The 22337-nt window shown below is 33.6% G+C and overlaps 2 protein-coding genes across 5 annotated transcripts; one reads left to right on the top strand and one right to left on the bottom strand.

Annotated features, from left to right (window-relative positions):
• The first annotated feature begins 4507 nt into the window (after positions 1-4507).
• Positions 4508-19071, top strand: LOC105342312 (transcription factor Dp-1). 4 transcript variants are annotated; one of them, XM_011449221.4, is made up of 12 exons: positions 4508-4918; positions 5727-5854; positions 11840-11903; positions 12856-12941; positions 13248-13381; positions 13722-13887; positions 14400-14543; positions 14812-14880; positions 15177-15325; positions 15475-15641; positions 18059-18134; positions 18450-19071. In XM_011449221.4, exons 1-12 carry the CDS (start codon positions 4873-4875, stop codon positions 18649-18651), a joined length of 1431 nt encoding a protein of 476 aa, XP_011447523.2. In that variant the 5' UTR covers positions 4508-4872; the 3' UTR covers positions 18652-19071. The 4 variants fall into 4 exon arrangements, with proteins under 4 accessions (XP_011447523.2, XP_011447524.2, XP_065924279.1 ...); XM_011449222.4 differs by lacking the exons at positions 4508-4918; positions 5727-5854 and adding an exon at positions 10341-10475; XM_066068207.1 differs by lacking the exons at positions 4508-4918; positions 5727-5854 and adding an exon at positions 11486-11638.
• A 2300-nt stretch (positions 19072-21371) lies between these two features.
• Positions 21372-22337, bottom strand: LOC105342310 (histone H2A). The gene has a single exon (XM_034472737.2). It carries the CDS (start codon positions 22290-22292, stop codon positions 21891-21893), a length of 402 nt encoding a protein of 133 aa, XP_034328628.1. The 5' UTR covers positions 22293-22337; the 3' UTR covers positions 21372-21890.

Raw genomic sequence — 22337 nt, 5'->3', positions numbered from 1 at the left:
GGATCAGGAAGACGATAGGCCTGAATGGGACTAGAACTGCGTGTAAGTCATGCATCTCTTCAGTTTCATGAGAAGATTATCAATGCGCAAAATTTCTATTACTCCCTTAATTCCAAACTATCCAATATCTGTTTTTTCGCAATTGTCTTTTTTTTCGCGATCATATTTTTAATATATCTCATTAAGGATCCTCGACCCCGTGACTTCTAGCTACTTTTTATGACTACGTAACAACGTAGCGATTTTAATCCATAATGAAACAGTTTATATCACCAAATTTTGGTGTCTATCGCTGTAGCGCAATGGGTGAAGCTTCGATCTCTAACCCGCAGGTTCCGAGTTCAAATACTCAGGGACTTTTGTTTTTCATGAACAGCAGTACAATTTTAAAAGTTGATAGTCGAACGCATACTAGAAATCCATGTCTTTAAGTACTTTAGAAGTTCGGGCTTGTACGCAGAACTTTTCCCAAAGGTCTGGAGAACCTTAACATGCCAAAAATTATGAGAATTTTGTGAACTATGAATTTTTTTTAGAAATCACAAAAAAGACTTCTGCAAATTATATAAAAGAGGTAATTGTTATAGCTGATGAAGAATTATCATAAGGATTTTCTTGTATAAAACACAGCCTGTATCTGTGTGGTTAGTAATGTCCAGTCAGCTACGCTATATTTAAATCATCGCGACCGAAAGGCATGAACCTGTTCCATCTGGGGAACCTGCAAACGCCGGATCTGCATGTCCTTTTGTCAGTTTTTTAAATGTGGTATAAAATAGTTGTTTACCTTTTTTCATTAAAATGGTAATTTACACACCAACAACAGTTATGAAGACCAATCCAATAAAGAAATACGAGGGTTGGTGCAAATATGGCACGCCAAATTCACAAAAATGAGCTAAACATAGTTTCACAGTCGATAAACTAGGTTTATCAGCTGTTAACTATAGTTTACGGATCCTAAACTATAGTTAACGATTCGATAACTATAGTTTACATCTGTGAAACTATATTTCACGAATGTAAACTATAATTTACGAATAATAATCATATTTTATCTATTTGTAAAAAACGTTAACAATAGATTTTGCTGATAAATATAGATTCACAATTGTTAATATTTAATTTGCAATCGTAAACTATAGTTAAGAGTTGTTAATTATAGTTGCACAAATCGTGAAACTACATTTATCAGACAAATTCATAAAAATGAGCTAAACATATTTTCACAGTCGATAAACTAGGTTTATCGACTGTTAACTATAGTTTACGGATCGAAAATTATAGTTAACGACGTTAATCTATATTTCACGTATGTAAAATATAGTTAACGCGATAATCTATGTTTAACATCTGTTAACTATAGTTAACACTGAAAACAATCATTTGCGAATGTTAAACATAGTTTATCTGATAAATATAGTTTCACCATTGTGAAACTATGATTAACAACTCTAAACTATAGTTCACGAATGCAAATTAACGATTGTAAAACATAGTTTATCTGATAAATATAGTTTCACAATCGTGAAACTATATCCACTCTAAACTATAGTTTACGATTGTAAACTATAGTTTACATATGTGAATCTCTATTTATCAGCAAAATCTATTGTTAACGTGTATTTTCAGACAGAAAAACATAGATTTGCATTTGTAAACTATAGTTTACAGATGTGAAATATAGATTAACGTCGGTAACTATAATTTAGGATCCGTAAACTATAGTTAACAGCCGATAAACATAGTTTATCGACTGTGAAACTATGATTTGCTAATTTATGTGCATTTGGCGTGCTTTAGATTTGTAAATCGTAATTTACTGATTATAAAACCCTATTTATCAGATAAACTATGTTTAACAACCGCAAATGATTGTATTCAGTGTTAACTATAGTTTACAGATGTGAAACATAGAGTATTGCGTTAACTATAGTTTACAGATGTGAAATATAGATTAACGTCGGTAACTATAGTTTACGATCCGTAAACTATAGTTAACAGCCGATAAACCTAGTGTATCGACTGTAAACCAATGTTTAGCTCATGTTTGTGAATTTGGCGTGTCATATGCAAAAGCCCCAGTAATGTCACAGAAACGATAAAATCTTAAAAAATATTTAATCGGCGTAAAGTGACAAAAATTCGTGCTCTGAGATATCTACCTATTTCAGTTCAAATCTGAAAATTTTAATGTAATGTCATAATTATTTCTGAAGATAATATATTTTGTGTAGAGCATGAGGTAAGGCTAGTCGCCGCACGCTAGCGAGGTAGATTATTAGCCTTCTGGTAGAATATCATAATTTATACTCTAAACAATTTGGCCACGATGCTCTTTTTATTTTTTTTATTTTTTTTTTTGGGGGGGGGGGATTATTTAAGGAATGAATTCAATATTTATTTGTTTGATACGATAAAAAATGGTTTGGGGCAGTTTACGCTTTATAAACCGCGAAGCGGTTTATAAAAAAGCGTAAACTGTTTCAAACCATTTTATATCTTATAAATATTGAATTCATTGCTTACAATTTAATTTTTCTACTCTTCATTGTAGATAAAAACGGTCATTTGACCTTTAAAATGACGTAAAATTGTACAAAATTCAAACGTAACGTCAGGCGTATTGATACATCTTTAACGTTAGTCTTAATATGACGTAGGCAACATTCTTTATACGATATAAAATAATTTTTTTAGCCAATCAGAAAGCGCGTTACAACCAGAATTAAATTTTAATGTTCAATCAGTTTGTCGAGGTCTCTTCAAGAAGTCATAAACGTAGCTTTATAATATAGCTCATTATGCAAGAACCTAGCCTTAACTCTCCTTCAGAGCGGATGTCTTCTTTCTATCTAATTTATTTATTAATATGATATATATGCTTTTAAGGGTGCCCTGTTCACTAGCTCTCAATATTTAAGGTTGATATATCAATTCCAGTTCATTTTCCTGTGATTTCTATCCATCGAAGCAAAGGTGCATCGTATCACTATTCGCATGTCCAGCCTTTTTATTCCTTGATCTAAAGACAAAATAGCTGCAGAACTGTAGCTCTCCGGGGAAAAAAATATTGGACAATATTTTTTTTCCCGGAGAGCTACAGTTCTGCAGCTAAAGACAAAAGTCATTGCGTAGATATATCTGAAATGCACGGTAGCGTTCCCCAATTTTTAAAACAGATATAGAAAAAGTATGTAATATCTGTTTCAAAACATTTTGTTGTTTGGAGCTTTTTCAAATTTTGAAGTTTGTATATAATGTATTCAAATATACAAACCTTTAAAAAGACGTAAATTCATGACGCGGCGATGTCACGTATTTATCATGCTAAAAACATCAATATGTTGTTAGGTGTTCAACGAAATTTAATCAAAATGTTAATTCAAATTAGAATTTTGATAAAGATATACAATACAGCGCCAGTAAGAATCGCGGTGCATAGCATATGACATTACTTGTATTTCCTCTTAGTACGTAACGGCCCTAAAATTACATTTACCCTTTCATAAGCATATTTGTTTTTAAATGTTATGCATACATACAGACGATACATGTAATTAAGCCGACAGAATAGTCAAACAATTTCTAACTTGCATTGTTCATGTACCTGTAATATAACGAATATTCCGTAAATACTTTTTGATTAATTATTTTTGATCTACGTGTAGTATTTAAAAACAATGGAAAGAAAAACGACCCACCGTATTTTTCTTTCTTTTTTTAAATATTCGGCGTTCGTAAATAACATTTTTTTTAAGTTAGGTCTGACGGGGAATTTTTTAATAAAATTATGTTGTGTTATGTGCTTAAAAATGTGCATGTTTAAAAAAAATTGTTATTATTCATTAAATATTTTGAAGTTAATAACTTTTACTAAACATGGAATTGTAGAATAAAGTAAAACAGGGTATGGAACGGGGCATTATATATTAAAAGGAATATTGTAGCACACACATTCTGAATCTCATCGATCATTCATGCATCGTACCTATACATGTATATATGGGCTTTCTTGCTGGACCTGTTCGTGTGCAAAAATATAAAAAATTCTATATTTTTGAAAGATAATAGTTTAAAGAATTAATTAGTTTTTATACTTTTAATTTTACCTTTGCACTTTGAATAACTTGATCGTTTTTTTTTATAAATCTGCCCCACAATAAACATATATTTCACTTTACAATATTATCTCAGTAAACGTAGTTTGGAAATGGTAAACGTGGATTAATTGATAGTTTTTAATAGGGCCTAGATATAAATATTTTGTACATTCAGATATATTAAAAAAATAATGATGAACACTCCTTTACACTTCTCTAACGCATTAGGATATCCAGCATCAAAATGATTAAAAAAACTATTTAATAAATAAGGACCATGGAAATGTTATTGCTAAAACTCTTTGAAATTTCAGTAACTTTGTCCAATATTATCTCTAAAGGTTGTCAATAGTATGCCATTGCGCAGTCGCATTGTAACGCCACGTGTGTACTTCAACCAATCATTTCATTTCGGTCTTCATCGCCGCCAAGCTCGTTTTGCTAGAATAGCCGATTTAATTGAAAGTACGGTATTGTTTCAAAATTTATTAATCATCAGTGTGTATGTAGCAACAAGCATGTATGACTCTTATCAATACCATCGACAATGGCTTTGAACTACGGACAATCAAGGGATTCAAATACTGTTTATTTGTTTACAACTTCGGAATAGGGTTCCGATATTTCAATGGACGCCATTTTGTCATTGGGATTTTAAAGAAGTTGAGAACTTCGGGAAAACTAGCCACGGACACAGCGATCCACTCTAACCGCCGAGACAGCGGTGGAGTATTCTACCGATTCGGATTGAGATTTTTGGCGTTTTACGATGGCGAATTCCAACACGACCCTCGCTAGTTTGTGGGTTGACGATGGTAATGCTCCCCTAGTGTATCCCACTTCCGTTTTAGCACCACCTGTCATGACATAGAGTAGCATAGCAAGCCCTCAACATACTTCTATTATCCCTCCTTATTTCTACATGTGATTGTCACTTGATTATAGGTTATTGTGCTCTTTAGTTTTTACATGCCCAGTATTGTGTATTGTTCAGTCAGTAAGTTGGGTAAAAAAAATTATATATGTTGGTGATGTTTTTATGCTAACTTTTAAGAGTTTTCATCCTTGTTTATATAAAATTATATTTCTTAAGCTATGTTAATTTATGTTGGCATATAAAGCAACGCAAGGATGTATAATGGTTATTGTATTTATCATCAGTCGTGGAGAAAACAATTTGATAGGGCAGCTATACTTGCTTGCGACACTTCTTGCCAGTACATTGTGATGTCATTTTTTGTGTATAATTTTATGTGTTGGTAGAAGGACGTCACAATGTACTGGCGAGAAATGGTACTCGGCGAGAACTGGTCTCACTCCAGTAGAATTCTGTAAACAAAACATGAGACAATTTTAGGTATCACAATGTGCTTAGACTATAATGTACATGCAGCCAATAAAAGTGAACTTGATTTGAGAACTTGTATCTAAACAATGGATATCCTTTGAAATTTGTCAAAGACTGTTTTGGCATTTCTATGCTGTCAGATTAAGCAAAAATTAAGTGTGTTCTATGACGAAAATTAAACAGAAAGCTGTGTGACATCAATAATCATGCCTTAGACTACATTAAACTGGCTGTATAAAAGTGTATCCGGCTATAATAAATAGTTTATGTTGCAGTTCAAGGTGGGAGCCCAGTGAAGATAATGCCTGGTACTCCAGGAAAGTCAGCAGGGAATGGAACGGAGATCAGGCAGGATATTGTACGCTTCTACAAAGACAGCGGGCTGGAACCAGTCGCAAAAGAGGTAATGTGTGTGTGTGTGTGTGTGTGCTCTTTGGCAACACCAGTTACATCTCCAAAAATCACCACAACCATACCCTTTTCCCTAGGCCTAAAAAAAAAAGTTGTGTGTTCCGGGTAACCCGACCTAACCTACAAAAATGGCCCGATCCTACCATTTTTAGATGCCTGATTCTATCCGACTGTGAATTTTAACTTATTTCCAATAAAAAATACATTTTTAAATATGAAACAAACAAACATTCTTAGGATTCAGGCAAAAAAATAGATGAAATAAAAAAAAATCCCCACCTACCTAACCTAATTTTTTCATCACTGTTACCCTAAACACACTATTTTTTTTTTTTAGGCCCTACTAAAGTAGACAAGACAGATACAGCTTGTTTTGCAAGGCATCTTTTAATATTGATGCAATAGTAGGCTGTCCTGATTGTTTTAATTAGCTCAGATGATTTGAAGGCCCAAATGAGCAATTCTAATCATTGACAAAGTTTTCCTGCCTCTGTTTTGACCATGTCATACTTTTCACATTTTCATCTTCTTTTCTAGAACCACTTGGCCCATTTCAAGCAAACTTTACTCATAGCATCATTTGGCTGTCTTTGTGTTAAAGATGTGTAATGCACTTAAAAAATCAAAGTTAACATAAATATCTCCATTTATCCTGATTTTCGTCAATTGACCAGGTGTTTCTTTGTTTTGGGTACCATGCGTAAATGTATATGTCTGCTTAAACTGTACCCACCATGGGTATGGGCTGAGCCATGCTGTTTGAAATTTTCGTGACTCCTTTCATCTCTAGTTCTGTTATTTCACTAACATCCTCATTTGTTGATACAGGTGAAGATATCTGACTTGTCAACCCTAAATTTAAAAATGTTCGTTGCTCATGAAGGACCATCTCTCTCTCTCTGGCGGCATTATTCTCAGTTATTACTCTTTGTTGATGTCGCTAGATATTGTCTAAACAGTAAGAGTAGATCAAGAATAAACACACAAATTACATTGGCTGTTTAAAAATGAGCTGCAAAAGTCGACACAATTGTAACGGATATAAATGGTCAAACCACAACTGGCTGTTACAAAGTGAATATGACCGTTCATTATTTCTGATCAGTATTTAATTAAAATATAAGCAATTTTTGGCTGCTTTAGTGTATTTTTTCTGCAATTTTTATCGGGAAACGGTTGATGGTCTGGCCGATGACCATCGGCAGTCTGAAACCCTGCATTGTTTTCAATCCTAAATAAGAAAGCCAAATTATTTGGATTTATGTGATTTCAAACATGTTAACCTCTGGTAGTGAAAAAGGGAAAGACACACCCCAAAGAGATAGCATTGTACGTGTTGTTTTATGCTTTGGTTTGACAACAAATATAACATGCAAATACAGCCTTTAATATTTTCCAGTTAATTAAGGATACCAACTGCTCATATCAAACAAAAACAATATGAACACATGCAAAGAAATATTTGTTTATTTGTACCCAAGTAGCTATAGTGGCTGCTTAATTAGTTTAACCTTTTGAAAACTGAGTTTTATGTGCATTCTACAGTGTAGTCTTACTGTCTAAAAGCTACTAATGCCATAATAGCTATTTTACACTATTTTACTGTTTTAAAAACCAATGTAATCAAATTATTTTTCTTTCTTCAAAACAAAACATAAAAAGATGCATTTACCCACTTTAACACCAACAGAAATCATGAAGTTAACACTACAGGGCTCGACATTAACGCTTGTCCTGTGCCAGTTGAAAAAAGATATGGACAGGTGAATATTGAGCAATGTTCACTTGTCCGACTGGGCAAGTGCATTTTTATGTAAAGAAGTCTCCAAAAAAAGAAAATAAAGTTTTGTGATTAGTTTATCCGTAGTCTTGTTATAAGTTTATTGATTAGTTATTCAATTTCAATGAAATTGAGATACTCTTGATTGGGATTGAAGTTCACTAATTTCAAACAACTTTCATTAATGAATTGTAAAGGTGTGGATCTTATTTCTTACAAAGTTTTGATTCACCGGACCAAACACACGTTTAGAAGGACAAAGTAACAAAAGGTAGTAAAGATAAAGGATTATGGAAAGAAAAATAATTTTTGGAGGAATCATTGATAGACTTTGATGACTTTACATGTTTAGCTTAAAAAACAGCTGAGAATGCAATAGCAGATAACAAACAGTTAAATCTGATGCTAAAATGTCTTGTAAAATTTGCCATGACAAAGCTACAGCTGACAAATCATGTTTAATCTTACATGGAAGAAATATCTATACTACTTTATTAAAATAATAGACTCGAATTTTTTAGTTTTAATACCGATAAATCGGAAGGGTACTGTCTTTTGTTTTATATATTTTAAACATCATTGGTACTTAAAGATTACCAATTTTTTTAAAAAATTTTCTCAATCAGGCTTCTTTAATTAATAATCAACGAAAATTCCTCAAAAAATTCCGGAAATCATCTGAATTTTTTTGATTTTATAATCTTGCGCATGCGCATTACATTCACGCTAAATCACTAGAGGCTCTTTATTTTATGTTTCCACAATATCATATTTGCATGGATAAACTTGGAAACAATAAAACAAATGTGTGTTAATTTTCATTGGAAATTTTTTCATGTTCATCAAAGAAAATACGGAAGATAACTCTAAGACAGTGCATTTACAAGAAAAAAATCCCGAGAGTTTTGAATGTCAACAAGATGTGTAAAAAACGTTGTTGAAATATGTTGGATTCTGAATTATAGATTTAAACTTTTCGAGGAAAGGTATTTACAGCTTCAAAATGGTTTTTGTGAACAATTTGACTGTAATATTCAATGCTACTTAATTTTCTCCAAAATCGTTTTGGAGCGATTCAGCAATTTTCTGCTACATTACGGGTATATGGGAGGCAATTCATGTCGGAACCCATGATTTTTCTATCCGTTACACTGCAGTGTAACGGATAGAAAACCCGTGGGTTCCCACGATGGAGGCATTTTGAATGTGATGAAGGCATTTCCCGAGACACAGTTAGATTATTCCAACTCAGCAGAGTGTAGTGAAATTAACAGCATATTATTGTAGGCTTGAAGTTTCGTTATGCAAATGTCAACAATATACAGTGTTTTGATGTATATATTTTGTAAATGCCTGATATCATATGCAATGTCAACCCGTGCACGCACGGGTAAAAGTATAGTATTTATTAAAGATACTTTAAATTTCCATTTGAAAAGTCAGGTTATTAATTATAGCAAGAATAATCAATAATAAAGGACTTTATTTTAGTAATACAGAACTGTAGTTTTCAAGTTGACAATATTTGATCTTAAATATTGAAAATTTTTCAGACAAGTAAAGGTTCTAACAAATAAATGTCTCAGCCACTTGTCCAAATGGACAATTGGGAAAAGGTTAATGTAGAGCCCTGCACTAGTACATTGTATTCTATTTTCTTGGTTAGAATGTAGATGTTCCTCTTGACCAATGTTTTGTTAAGATCAAGTACCATAAATACAGATTTGAAAATGTTATTTTGTGCATGTTTGCAAGTACATGTGTAAGTACAGATTTTATGGTACCATAAGAAAAAATCCACAGACATGATGTCCAAAAAAAGTGGCTGTGGATATGTTTAGGTACATGTATAAGATAAGGACCAAATATGCTTCTAGTGATTGCAGATGTAATTAGACACCCGTCATCTCTGATAAATTTTGTTCAAAAGAGTACATGTTTGAAACTTTGTGGACTGTGAAAGAGTTTAAGCAATAAATGGAGGAAGATCTAAGATATTGATCTTGTCACTTGTGCATGCTTCGTTTTATTGCTGGTGGTCGGATTCTTTTACATTGATGTGACACGGTATTCTCGAAATGCCTGAATAGGACAGTGGAATATGAAATATGAGCTGAATTATGAATATTTTAAGTGGATCAGAATAATGAACCAATTAATGGCACTGGCCTTCATTGAACTAGTCTTATCTGAAAAGGTGCATGCTGATGACGTCAAGTTCATTGCTCAATCACCAACAAAAACTATATAACAGTTAAATTATATATGTTGATGGCAATACAATTCATTTATTATTTAATAATCTAAGATACTTTTAAAATATCTTAAATTTAGGTGTGATATAATTATCACTCATGGTTTTTTTTTTCATTCTAGTAACAATGCTTAGCTAAGCCATTCTCATAGAGATTCAGTCAACCTTGCTTTATTTACATACAGCTGTTTTGAATCATTACAACCCATGCCTGGCTTCCTTTGTCATTAGTCCATATCTTCTTATAAGGAACAAGAAATGAAACAAAAAATATGAATAGAAGTAGTTTGTTAAAACTCATTTTGTTTGTTAATTAGAAAGACAGGCCTTAATGGCAGGGTGGCAAAATTATTTAAAAGAAGCAATAAACTTGCTCCTAACGGTAATGTGTGTGTGTTGGATAGTTGACCTAGATAGGAAGTGTTATGGATCAGGGGGCAAACTGAAACAGACTATAGGTGACACTGCTGGTCGCCTCTGAAGTTGAGGCTTCTTTGTTGTTTGTGGAAGCACATGCCTTCACATGGGAATTCATTTGGATTGACATAAGGAGGGAAAGAAATGCTTGTGCAAGAAGAGGTACAACTTCTGTAACATGCCTTGTTTTCATGCTCCCTTTGTTTTGAACTAGGTTGTTTATGAACTGGGTCATGTTGACATCCTTTCTTCTGAAATTTACAGTTTTGCCATAATACTGATTAAAGATTAGAGAACTGTTGGAATTCTAGTTAAGCAGGAAACCCATTTTCTTAAAGGGGAATTAAAGTTTTTGTCACAACATTTGGGTTTGTTCTTACCTTGGATTTCAGATTTTTAAAGTGGATATCTGAAAGTTATTGACTTATATTGGAATTAGATTTTAAAACTTTTTATTATTGGCAAAGTTTGCATTAATTGTAAAACTTTACACTGAATAAGATTGCACCCTAATATTATAAGATGTCCAATAATATGTGGGTTCCTGTTGAATAGGTGTAGGAGTAGTTTATTATGGACAGGATCTATACAAGTAGCTTAATCTATGATAAGTATACCATTAAAACTGGCCGGTAAATATACAGACCATGCATGCACAAACAGTTGAGACTGTTTGGTTTTACTTTTGTTTGTTTGGATGAATGAATTTGCATAAGATTGTTAGATTTTAACTTCATTTTGTAAACACTGGTATTAGTTGGCATTGTAAATGAATTTGTACTAGTTTAGATAATACCGTTTTATCAAGTATTTACTATTTTGCTCTGCTGTTAAAGATTTTTTGTGTGGGTTGTTGAATTTAGGTTTTTCCAGAGTGATATGTAATTTCTGAAAATAATTTGTAACTGGAAGATATGCAATGACAGGAAAACTAAAGAAAAGATACAGTACTTGAGAAGTTTAGCACACTCAAGGATCAAAAGATATACAAAACCATAATGTCCTCAAATGAATGAGTGTAATCTTAAATCATCTTTTGGAATAAAAACTTGCATAATATTTAAAGACCAGAGGTGTGTGCTCCCCACAGGAATTGTAGATTATGAGAAATGGTTCAATTGATTGAATTTTCCAGTCATTGGCTGTTATAGTTGGGTGTTGGTGCTTGTATAATGTTTTGAATAATAAACCTAGCTTCTCAGTGTATTTCGAGTGTCTATTGAAGGCTTACTGTCACAGTGAAAATATGCAGGTGGTACCTGTGCTCAATTTGCAAACGCATGCATTTTGTCTAGCAGGTGTTTTAACAGAATAATAAGCACAAGGTGGAGTAAATTTAAATACCATTGACAAATGAAAAAAGTGAAAGTTAATGGGTCATAAAGGTTACGGCATGAACAGATGCTGCTCCATTAGGTGAAATTACAAAACGACTTTCAATACCTCATTGAATACTAAAAATTTATTTCAGATGACAAGAGATGGTGTTAGTCTTCAATCTTACTTTTTACCTTCTTTGTTTGCAGGCTGGGTTGCTTGACGCTAATGGAGAAATTGCAGGCTTTCAGACTGTCCAAGCTGGTGGGAAAGGTAAATTTTGAAGTTCTTAAATTTTACAAGCCATAAGAGGGGGAACATATTTTCTTCAAGTAGAAAGTTTTTATAATTTTTTTTTTTTGGGAGGGGGCGTCTGTTGTAGTGATGGCTTTTAAGGTCACATGAGTATAGCTACTCATGACCTATTGCAATTGGTCTTCGTATGTCATCACTTGACATACACTAACAATTTAACATTTTTGACTTCTTGAAAACTATAAGGCCAATTGTTACCAATTTTAAGCATTTCTAGGATAAGAGAAATCTTAATTGTGAAACTTATGACCTTACCAACCCCAGGGCCTCATGCTTATGGGTTGGTGCTTAATATGAAAAAAAAATATAAAAAAATTCAAAAATCTTCTTATCTACTCCCACACATATTGGAAAAAAACCTAAATGCATAGTTATAATGTCCATGAAGCCCTCTATCAAAATTGTGAATTCATGGGTCAGGGGTTCAGTGAATTCATGGGTCAGGGGTTCAGGCCCTAGAATGGGGCTAACGTAGCCATTTATAAAAATTGATTAAATCTGAGAAAATATTCCTCTCTACTCCCATATGTGTTTGTATAAAACTAAAAGCATGGTTATAATGTCAATGAAGCCCTCTACCTAAATTGTGAAATTCATGGCCCCTAGGTCAGGTGTTCTAGCCTTAAATCGGGGCAAATAATAATATGGCCATATAGGGAAATTGATTAAATAATACAAAATCTTCTTTACCTCCATATATATATATATATATATATATATATATATATATATATATATTTTTAGACTTCAGAATGAATTTCAAAATGAAAACATGGGACTCCCTGACAGGTCCATCTAAGGGCTATGGTACTCAAGAGGTCGTCAAGGCCTGTCGGCCTCTTGTTGAATGAAAATGGTGTATCTTGGGACTAGCTGTTTAATAGATTATGTGGGTTTTTTTCATGTGCAGCAGTGCAGTTGGTTGCTGTGCCAATATCAACTACATCTCCAGCAAAAATGTCTCCACTGAAAGAGCACACAATTCTTCCAAAACAGGTACCATATTTGTTAGATGGAAAAAATAGACAGATAATAAAGTTTTACAGATATCCCCATTGAATATATCATGTTCTCTATTAATTTGTTAATTTAAATTTAATTTACCGCATACCATTTGAAATATGTCATCTCAAGAAGAATTTAAGAATTGATAGAATTTTTTAAGAGATAATTTATAAATATATGAAGATTTGATAGTTGATTGAGTAAGTGTTAACCAAATATTGGTCTTGTAAAAAAAATAACATGTAGATGTATTGTTGATGATTGACAAGTGACCAATGAATATGTCCACTATTCCAGCTCACAGCCCAACAGGTTATACAGACTATTAGTAGTCCCAGACAACCTATGATCCCTATAGACATCTCCTGGAGGAGTGGAGCAGCACAGAAGAGGGCCTCAGATTTCACAATAGAGGCTGATGATGGGTTTGGGTCAGTATCTATCTGTTCTGGTATTTAAAATAATGTTAAGCTTTGGTGTTCTGAATTCCTTATTTTAAGTGAATACATCATTTCACAATTTGGTCATTTTGTGTTCAGTTGCAAGAATATAAAATCACAAAGGTCAAACTCTTATTATAATTTTATTATTGTTTACTAGAAAACTAATGAAGAGACTTTAAGATCTGTGAGAGGTGCTTCACGCAATTTATGCGGATATTCATTTCTTGTGTTAAATTAGTAATCTACTGACATTATTTACTTTTTCACAAAAATGTTTAATAAAAAGCATTTGTACATATCCACTCATTTTCATGTTTTGTTTCTCCAGGAAAAGGGGCAAGAAAGGTGAAAAGGGTGGTAAGGGGCTGCGACATTTCTCCATGAAAGTGTGCGAAAAGGTTCAAAGGAAAGGAGTGACGTCCTACAATGAAGTGGCCGATGAACTAGTGGCAGAATTCAGTGACCCACGAAACTTGACTTCCCCCTCTGATCAGGTATGAATTAATTGGATCCTTTGAAAACTTTAGATTTGGTGTAAACTATAAAAGTTATTGCTGAAAATTTATTTATGATGAATAATAAATTGCTATTTTATGATGCTGATTAAGTAAAAAAACCAGTGATGTGCGTATGTACATCTGCTACAGAACAAATTGTTTGAAATTATATGAAGTTTGATCAAATGAAATTATTTATTAATCTATAAACTGAAAGCTGCTTGAACTGATTTTCTGGCATCAAAGTAGCGAAATGATTTTTCATCCACTAGAAAGTTACAAACTTTCACCAAATTACACACCTGCAGAATCAGTTTCATTTCAAGGATGTAGATGTTTGAACTAAATTAAAATGTGTGTTGGGTTTCACAATAATACAAAACAGGTGTCATTTAAATATTTACTTCATTTTTCCATAGAAAACAAATACCAGACATGATATCTTATGTTGCTTATCATTTTATGTTTATTTTATGCATTTTTATATTTTTTTTCATTTAAACTTTCAGGCTTATGACCAGAAGAACATAAGGAGAAGAGTATACGATGCCTTAAATGTATTGATGGCAATGAATATCATTTCTAAAGAAAAGAAAGAAATCAAATGGATAGGATTGCCTACAAACTCAGCTCAAGAGTGCCAAAACTTGGAGGTAGGGTTTTGTTAAGAATAAAAAAATCACAAGAAAACATTGAAGATTAGTGGAAAATGCTGAATATGAACAACATAATTTGTAGAAAAACTGATAAGTACTATTTATGTATGAAGTATGAATTAATTAAGACAAGTTTATAACTAATTAAATGTTATTGAAAAAATTGTGTATTAATATTTAATAATTATTTTGAAACTTGTTAATGTTTTGAAATTAAGAGTCAAGTTATGAATAAAGCTTGAAAATTGAAATATTGTTTTTACAGATTGAAAAACAAAAAAGGCTAGAAAGAATCAAACACAAAACCCAACAGCTGCAGGAGCTTATTCTACAGGTAATTGATATATATAGACATAATCAATTCATTCTCTTCATAATGCTCCTGAATCTTAACTACTGTAATTGTATTGTAGTTAGTGTGTATGATATTTTGAAGAAATTAATTTTACACTGAATAAACCTGGATTTGATATGGCAAATTTCTGAATGTTCCTATCTATATACATTTATGCATGGCATTAATGTGCTTGATTTAGTGAAGCTGCCTTCCTCCTAAAAATGCTAAATAGAATGCATCACCAAATGTAATATGTTTACAACTTTACAGTGAGTGTTTTGCTTTATTAACAGCAAATTGCATTCAAGAACCTTGTGATAAGAAACAGAGAACTGGAAACCACACAGGGACCCCCTCCACAGAACTCAGCAATACAACTGCCTTTCATTATTGTCAACACCAGCAAAAAAACTGTCATTGACTGTTCCATATCCAATGACAAGTATGAGTTTTGACTTTGTAATGTATTATTTAGTTGAATTTTTTGATTTGTTCAAACTTAAAATTACATATCTAATCCTGAAATGCTAATAGTATTTGGATTCTGTTCAGTAGCAAGTGAATTTGATTTTTATATAAATGTGCTTGTAGATATGAATATTTATTCAACTTTGACAACACCTTTGAAATTCATGATGATATTGAGGTGTTGAAGAGAATGGGGATGGCCCTTGGTCTAGAGAAGGGTCAGTGTAATCCTAAGGATGTCACCCGAGCTATTAAAATGGTCCCCAGAGCTTTAGAACCATATGTGATAGGTGAGTCAACGACTATTGTATTTCAGACAAGAATAAATTAAGAACGCAGATTTTTTTTTGTACTTAAAAATATTTATGATGCCTAAAAATTGACTCTGAACAACTTTCAGATGTTTATTTGTCTTTGCCTGAATTACATGCACTAAAAACTATTATTTGACGATATACATTCTTCCAATATGGGGGGTTGAAAAAGATGTATGTAAAAACATTAAAGAAATATACTAGTAGCATGAACAAGCTGCAGAAATCTCCCTAATCAGTAAAATAAGGTTTAGAATTCTGATTTTTAGCTCACCTGAGCCAAAGGCTCAAGTGAGCTTTTCTGATCACAATTTGTCCGTTGTCTGTCGTCGTTATCGTTGTCGGCGTTGTAAACTTTTCACATTTTCATCTTCTTCTCAAGAACCACTGGGCAGATTTCAACCAAATTTGGCACAAAGCACCACTAGGTGAAGGGGATTCAAGTTTGTTCAAATGAAGGGCCACGCCCTCTTTAAAGGGGAGATAATTGAGAATTATTGAAAATTTGTTGGTATTTTTCAAAAATCTTCTTCTCAAAAACTATTCGGCCTGAAAAGCTCAAACTTGTGTGGCGGCATCCTCAGGTAGTGTAGATTCAAGTTTGTTCAAATTATGGTCCCCAGGGGTAGGGAGGGGCCACAATGGGGGGATCAAGTTTTACATAGAAATATATAGACAAAATCCTTAAAAATCTTCTTCTAAAAAACTATCAGGCCAGAAAAGCTCAAATTAAAATGGGAGCCTCCTCAGATAGTGTAGATTCAAATTTGTTCAAATCATGGTCCCCGGGGGTAGGGTGGGGCCTCAATGGGGGGATCAAGTTTTACATAGGAATATATAGAGAAAATCTTTAAAAATCTTCTTCTAAAACATTATTAGGCCAGAGAAGCTCAAATCAAAGTGGAAGCTTCCTCAGGTAGTGTAGATTCAAGTTTGTTCAAATCATGGTCCCCAGGGGTAGGGTGGGGCCACAATGGGGGGATCAAGTTTTACATAGGAATATATAGAGAAAATCTTTAAAAATCTTCTTCTAAAAAATTATTAGGCCAGAAAAGCTCAAATAAAAGTGGAAGCTTCCTCAGGTAGTGTAGATTTAAGTTTGTTCAAATCATGGTCTCCGGGGCTAGGGTGGGGCCACAATTAGGGGATCAAGTTTTACATAGAAATATATAGACAAAATCTTTAAAAATCTTCTTCTAAAAAACTATCAGGCCAGAAAAGCTCAATTTAAAATGGAAGCATCCTCAGGTAGTGTAGATTCAAGTTTGTTCAAATTATGGTCCCCGGGGGTAGGGTGGGGCCACAAGAGGGGGGTCATGTTTAACATAGGAATATATCGAAAAATTTTTTAAAAATCTTCTTCTCAAAACATATAAGGCCAGAAAAGCTTAAATTTGAGTGGAAGCATCCTCAGATAGTGTAGATTCAAGTTTGTTCAAATCATGGTCCCCAGGGGTAGGGTGGGGCCACAATTAGGGGATAAATTTTTATATAGGAATATATAGAGAAAATCTTTAAAAAAATTTCTTTTCAAAACTTTATGGCCAAGAAAGCTCAAATTGTAACCATCCTCAGATAATGTAGATTCAAGTTTATTCAAATCATGGTCCCTGGGGGTAGGGCGGGGCCACAATGGGGGATAAATTTTTATATATAGAGAAAATCTTTAAAAATCTTCTTCTCAAAACTATAAGGCCAGGAAAGCCCAAATTTAAGTGGAAGCATCCCAAGATCGTAAAGATTCAAGTTTGTTTAAATAATAGTCATGGGGTATGGTGAGGCCACAATGGGGGATGAATTTTTACATAGGAATATATAGAGAAAATCTTTAATATCTTCTTTTTAAAGACTATTTGGCCAGAAAAGCCTAAACTTGTGTAGAGGCATCCTCGGATAGTGTAAATTCAAGTTTGCAAAATCACAGTCCCTAGTGATAGGGCTGGGCCGTGACGGCAGTTTGAATTTTTACATAGGAATATATAGAGAAAAATCTTTAAAAATATTCTGGGAAAGTTTTCGGTCCAAAACTCAGTACTTAGTGTGAAAGCACAGGTTATGCAGATTTAAGTTTGATGAAACCATGATTCCCTAGAGAAAAGGGGGGCCACGAAATGGAGGGGGGGGGGGGTAAATTGGAATAGAGAAAAATCTTCTTACAGGTACAACAACAAAAGGGACTTGGTATTTACCCAAAAAAAGAGGTGGATAAAAATTGACAGATTTTCTATTTTTTTTAGCAAGATCTACTGTACTTAGTTGTCAAGATATTTTGATACTGTAATGCTAATTTGATCAGAATTAAGGCAATTGTTGCTCAGGTGAGCGATGTGGCCCCTGGGCCTCTTGTTTGTTTATACTATGTGTTGTGTATAATCTATTATTTGTTATTGTAGACTTAGCCAATGGTGGAATGGCAAACTCTGGTCCAAGTGGTATCAGACCTATGTCAGCAGAAGAAGGGTCTTCCAGGTAACAGATTTAATACTTTATATTGAGTGCAAATAAACAAATTTTCAGTTGTTTAACAATTTAAATTGTTGTTACTTGTGCTTAATTGCATTTCCCCAAAATGTCCCCACTATTTTAAAAATGTAAAATAAAATTGCTTCTGTAATATTAGAATACTTCCTTCTATAATGTATCCCTGTTTGAAATGCACCAAATCTTAAGATTTTATAAATGGATTCAAATTAATCTTTGGTGTATTACCATGTATACAGAAGTGTTAAATATGTTTGTGCTAGTGACTTGAAGGGGAAAATAATAATCAATTTATTTTTCCAGGTATAAAGTCCCAGCCCAACCTTCCGTCCAATCTTCAGGGAGTAGTAGCAACGACATGGACATTGAGGTGGCCAATATATATTCACAAGACTCTAATATGGGCTCTCACTCGGACATACATTCGCGGGCCACAGAAACCCCGTCTGAGGACTTTTCAGATGACAGTGACACAGACAGGTCTAGTCCGGTAGACATGAGTTAATCAACCCTGTGAATATGTCGGAGATAATGGATTCTGTTCAAATCGGAAGTTCCGAGAGGCAGATATCTGGACTCTACGGTGCACAAGAGTTTTATTCTAGGAGAGAAACAATATCTCTGCAAGCCTGTCAAGGCAGAACTTGGTAAACGGAAGCTACTTTAGTGCTGGCCAAGAGATACAGTCAAAGAGAAGAAGTGGCAGCAGACAAATGTAAAGCAGCATTGTGGATCTTTCAGACATGAAGATGCTTTATGATTCCAGCCTCACATCATGATATAATTATCAAATGTATCTTGCATTTATTTACTGCACTTTCCAGTGTATTTCTTCTCTTGAATCAAGATGATTTTTTTCCTTCCAGCTTTTGATGTAATGTTACATTTCATTTTTTTTTTTTCATTTATATATATATATATATATATATATATATATATATATATATATATATATATATATATATATATATATATATATTTTGATTCTTGAGTTGTTGTTTTGCATGGAACCTGTGTGGATATAATTGAATACGTATATGATGTCATAGTCTCTCAATTCTCATGGAAATCCCAGGTGTTAGATATTATAACCTAGTGTGTTCGTTACACCATGTACAGTAGCCAGACTTGTCATTTCCCGTTGTGGCCTGGAAGATTTTACTTGTACTTGGTTATTGTTATATGTTTGAATGGCAGGGGTTGATAATCATTGTGTGGTATCTGACTGTGATAAATTTGGAGTATTTGGAGGCAACATGATTCGTGGGGCTTGTGTTTGTTTCAAATCCATAACTCATTACATTATGCTTATAGATTCCAGGTTGCAAAATTATCTGCGCCTTAACATTAGTAATTTTCATATTCTTTAACTGTAATATTCACAGCAAATACATGCACTATACACTGATTAATCATTCTTCACATAAAAAACCCTTTCCTGATTATGTAAAATGGTGCCATTGTAAAATGCTTTGAAATATTTTACATCATAAAGTAGGAAGATCTACACAAAACATTGAAGTTTGTGTTCATGACTTTACATTCACTTGTCTCACTATTCAGCAGAAACACAAGAAACTGCCAGGTTGTATTAAACTACAAACACAAAAGTATTGCATACCAATAATGAAACGTAACACAAAGATGTACAGAGTGTAGAAGTGCTGATTTTATACACAATGTGGTTAAGTGTTCCCTTAAAAGTGTTCCAGATTTCATGTCAGTCACATAATCGTCATATCATCCAATTTAATTCAAGTTATTATTTATGTTGTGTGTCTTTTTTAGTCCCTATATAACTACATTGTATTTAGTTTATGCGAACTGTGTGCATGATTTTCTCCTTTTTGGTATGTGTATATGCATAGTGTATATATTATGTGGGTATTTACATCTTGTTTTGTACATAGTCAACTAGTTGTAATGTCTGTTTGGTTACTATTCGTCTTGTGTACAGTAACCCTTTAATTACATAGGTTATCAGTAGTGCTGTGCGATTATTTTATCCTTAATTTCTAATCTTTTTGAGTTTCAGTTTTTCATATTTTTAGAATGAATGTAGATAGTTGGAAGCCTAGAACATGTGATTCTTTGATTTTTCTTTCCCTCTTCTTCTTATTGAACAAGATCAGTTTTTCCTCAGATCTGACAATATTTGTTGAAATTTACCTGAAAAAGTAACTAACAAATATTTGGGAGGACAGGAAAGAAAAAAAAATTGTTCAAAATCTGTAATTACTTGAAGTGAGTGTTATCTATCTGTGATCAAGTAGATATTATGAAGTAAGTGTATTTTTAAAACTATATTTTAGTTGCTGGTTGATTCTGAGTACACATTTAGTGTACAAATCTTTGTTGCTACATTTTTAACCAAAGTGAACAAATATACACAAAACACCGAATTACAATGGTGGCAATTTTCAGATTGCAGATACTTCTTTTGTTTGTTGGAAAATAGATGGTATAAATATAAAAGCCTAGAAAACTAACACATTCCTACAAATATTCATTGGCACTTCAAGGAGATCATAAATATTGATTATCAGTATACTGTTCCATGTACATCAAGGATAAACTCTTGCAACTACAATACATTATATATGGGGCAGCTACAGTGAAGTAAAACATCTTTCTATAATTCATTTCCAAAATGCATATAGAAAAATAATTAAAGATATCCATGCTAAGTACAGACTGTGGCAACTGACACCTCACGTAATGCTATCTGTTCAGTGTGTACCTCCGGCATGATTTGATAAATAGATGCAAATGGTCGTGTATGTGGTTTTGCAGTCTGAAGAAATGAATCTGTTCAAGACTCAGATGTAGCCGTTTGATAATTTGTCTGATTTAAGCATGAACATCATCCAAATTATAATGGAACAAATCATGAGAAAATGTCTAGTTTGCTTTGTTGTCGATTTTGTAGGGAAAAAATCTATGCACTTTTAATTAAGAATATATAATGTCCAATGTTCAATGTCATTTTTTTTTCACCATAATCACTTGAGACTTCAAAATAAAAATGGAAGTAGACATGCGTCAACTAGTTATATTTTTTGTTCGCTAATAAGAATCAGAGAGAGAGAGAGAGAGAGAGAGAGAGAGAGAGAGAGAGAGAGAGAGAGAGAGAGAGAGAGAGAGAGAGAGAGAGAGAGTAGAAACTGCGACGTGCATTAGGTCTGTCAATAAGGTGGTGTAGGGCACCTGTCGATATCAATGTGGATAAAAGAACATTATAATCGAAATACTTTCCTAAGTTTTGAATTTTGCAGTTTTTGACCAAAAATGTTTAAAAACTTTTAGGAGTGTTAAATATTATAAAAGGCCAAATGGGACTCTTTCACGACATTACATATTCGTAATAAATGACCTACTAGTAACCCATTGCGCTTTGCCATTAGGTAACTCTACTGTTTTGGGAAAGAAGGAAATTTACAAAATTATACTTCATTTTGTTTACTAAGGTAGGAAGCACGTCACATAAAGGAGGTGTCCCATACCACAAAATAAGCACTTTAGCTGTTTAGATTTGCAGAATCTGCTGGTCATCGAATTATTTTAAATCTAACGTTTCAACCCTCTTGTTTACCAAAACATTTTAGAAGTAACCCACAAAAACCTTAAATATTCTCCCTATGAATAAATAAACATGTACACGATTTTCTATATTGAATAATGGCATCTTTTCGAACGATTTGGTGGCCCTGAAAAGGGCCGTTGGTTGAAAATAGACTGGGTCGTCTAATATTCTTGACTTTGGCTGGACTTTCCTTTACCACTTCCGGATTTCTTTGGTAGGAGAACAGCCTGAATGTTAGGAAGAACTCCTCCCTGGGCAATGGTGACACCGGACAGAAGCTTGTTCAGTTCCTCGTCGTTTCTGATGGCCAGTTGCAAGTGACGAGGGATGATTCTGCTCTTCTTGTTGTCTCTGGCAGCATTGCCCGCCAACTCCAAAACTTCAGCGGCGAGGTATTCCAATACTGCGGCCAAGTAGACTGGGGCTCCGGCGCCAACACGCTCAGCATAATTGCCTTTCCTCAGCAGACGATGAATCCTACCTACTGGAAACTGCAATCCAGCCCTTGATGATCGGGACTTTGCCTTGGCCTTTGATTTTCCACCCTTTCCACGTCCAGACATGATGCTTTTGATCGGTTTGGTATCAGAGAATGATGTGCCGATCTC

This window comes from Magallana gigas, chromosome 8 (genome assembly GCF_963853765.1).
Source record: "Magallana gigas chromosome 8, xbMagGiga1.1, whole genome shotgun sequence".
Classification (NCBI taxonomy): Eukaryota; Metazoa; Mollusca; class Bivalvia; order Ostreida; family Ostreidae; genus Magallana; species Magallana gigas.
Note: the sequence above shows the minus strand (reverse complement) of the source record. Positions and strands in the feature narration are given on the sequence as shown.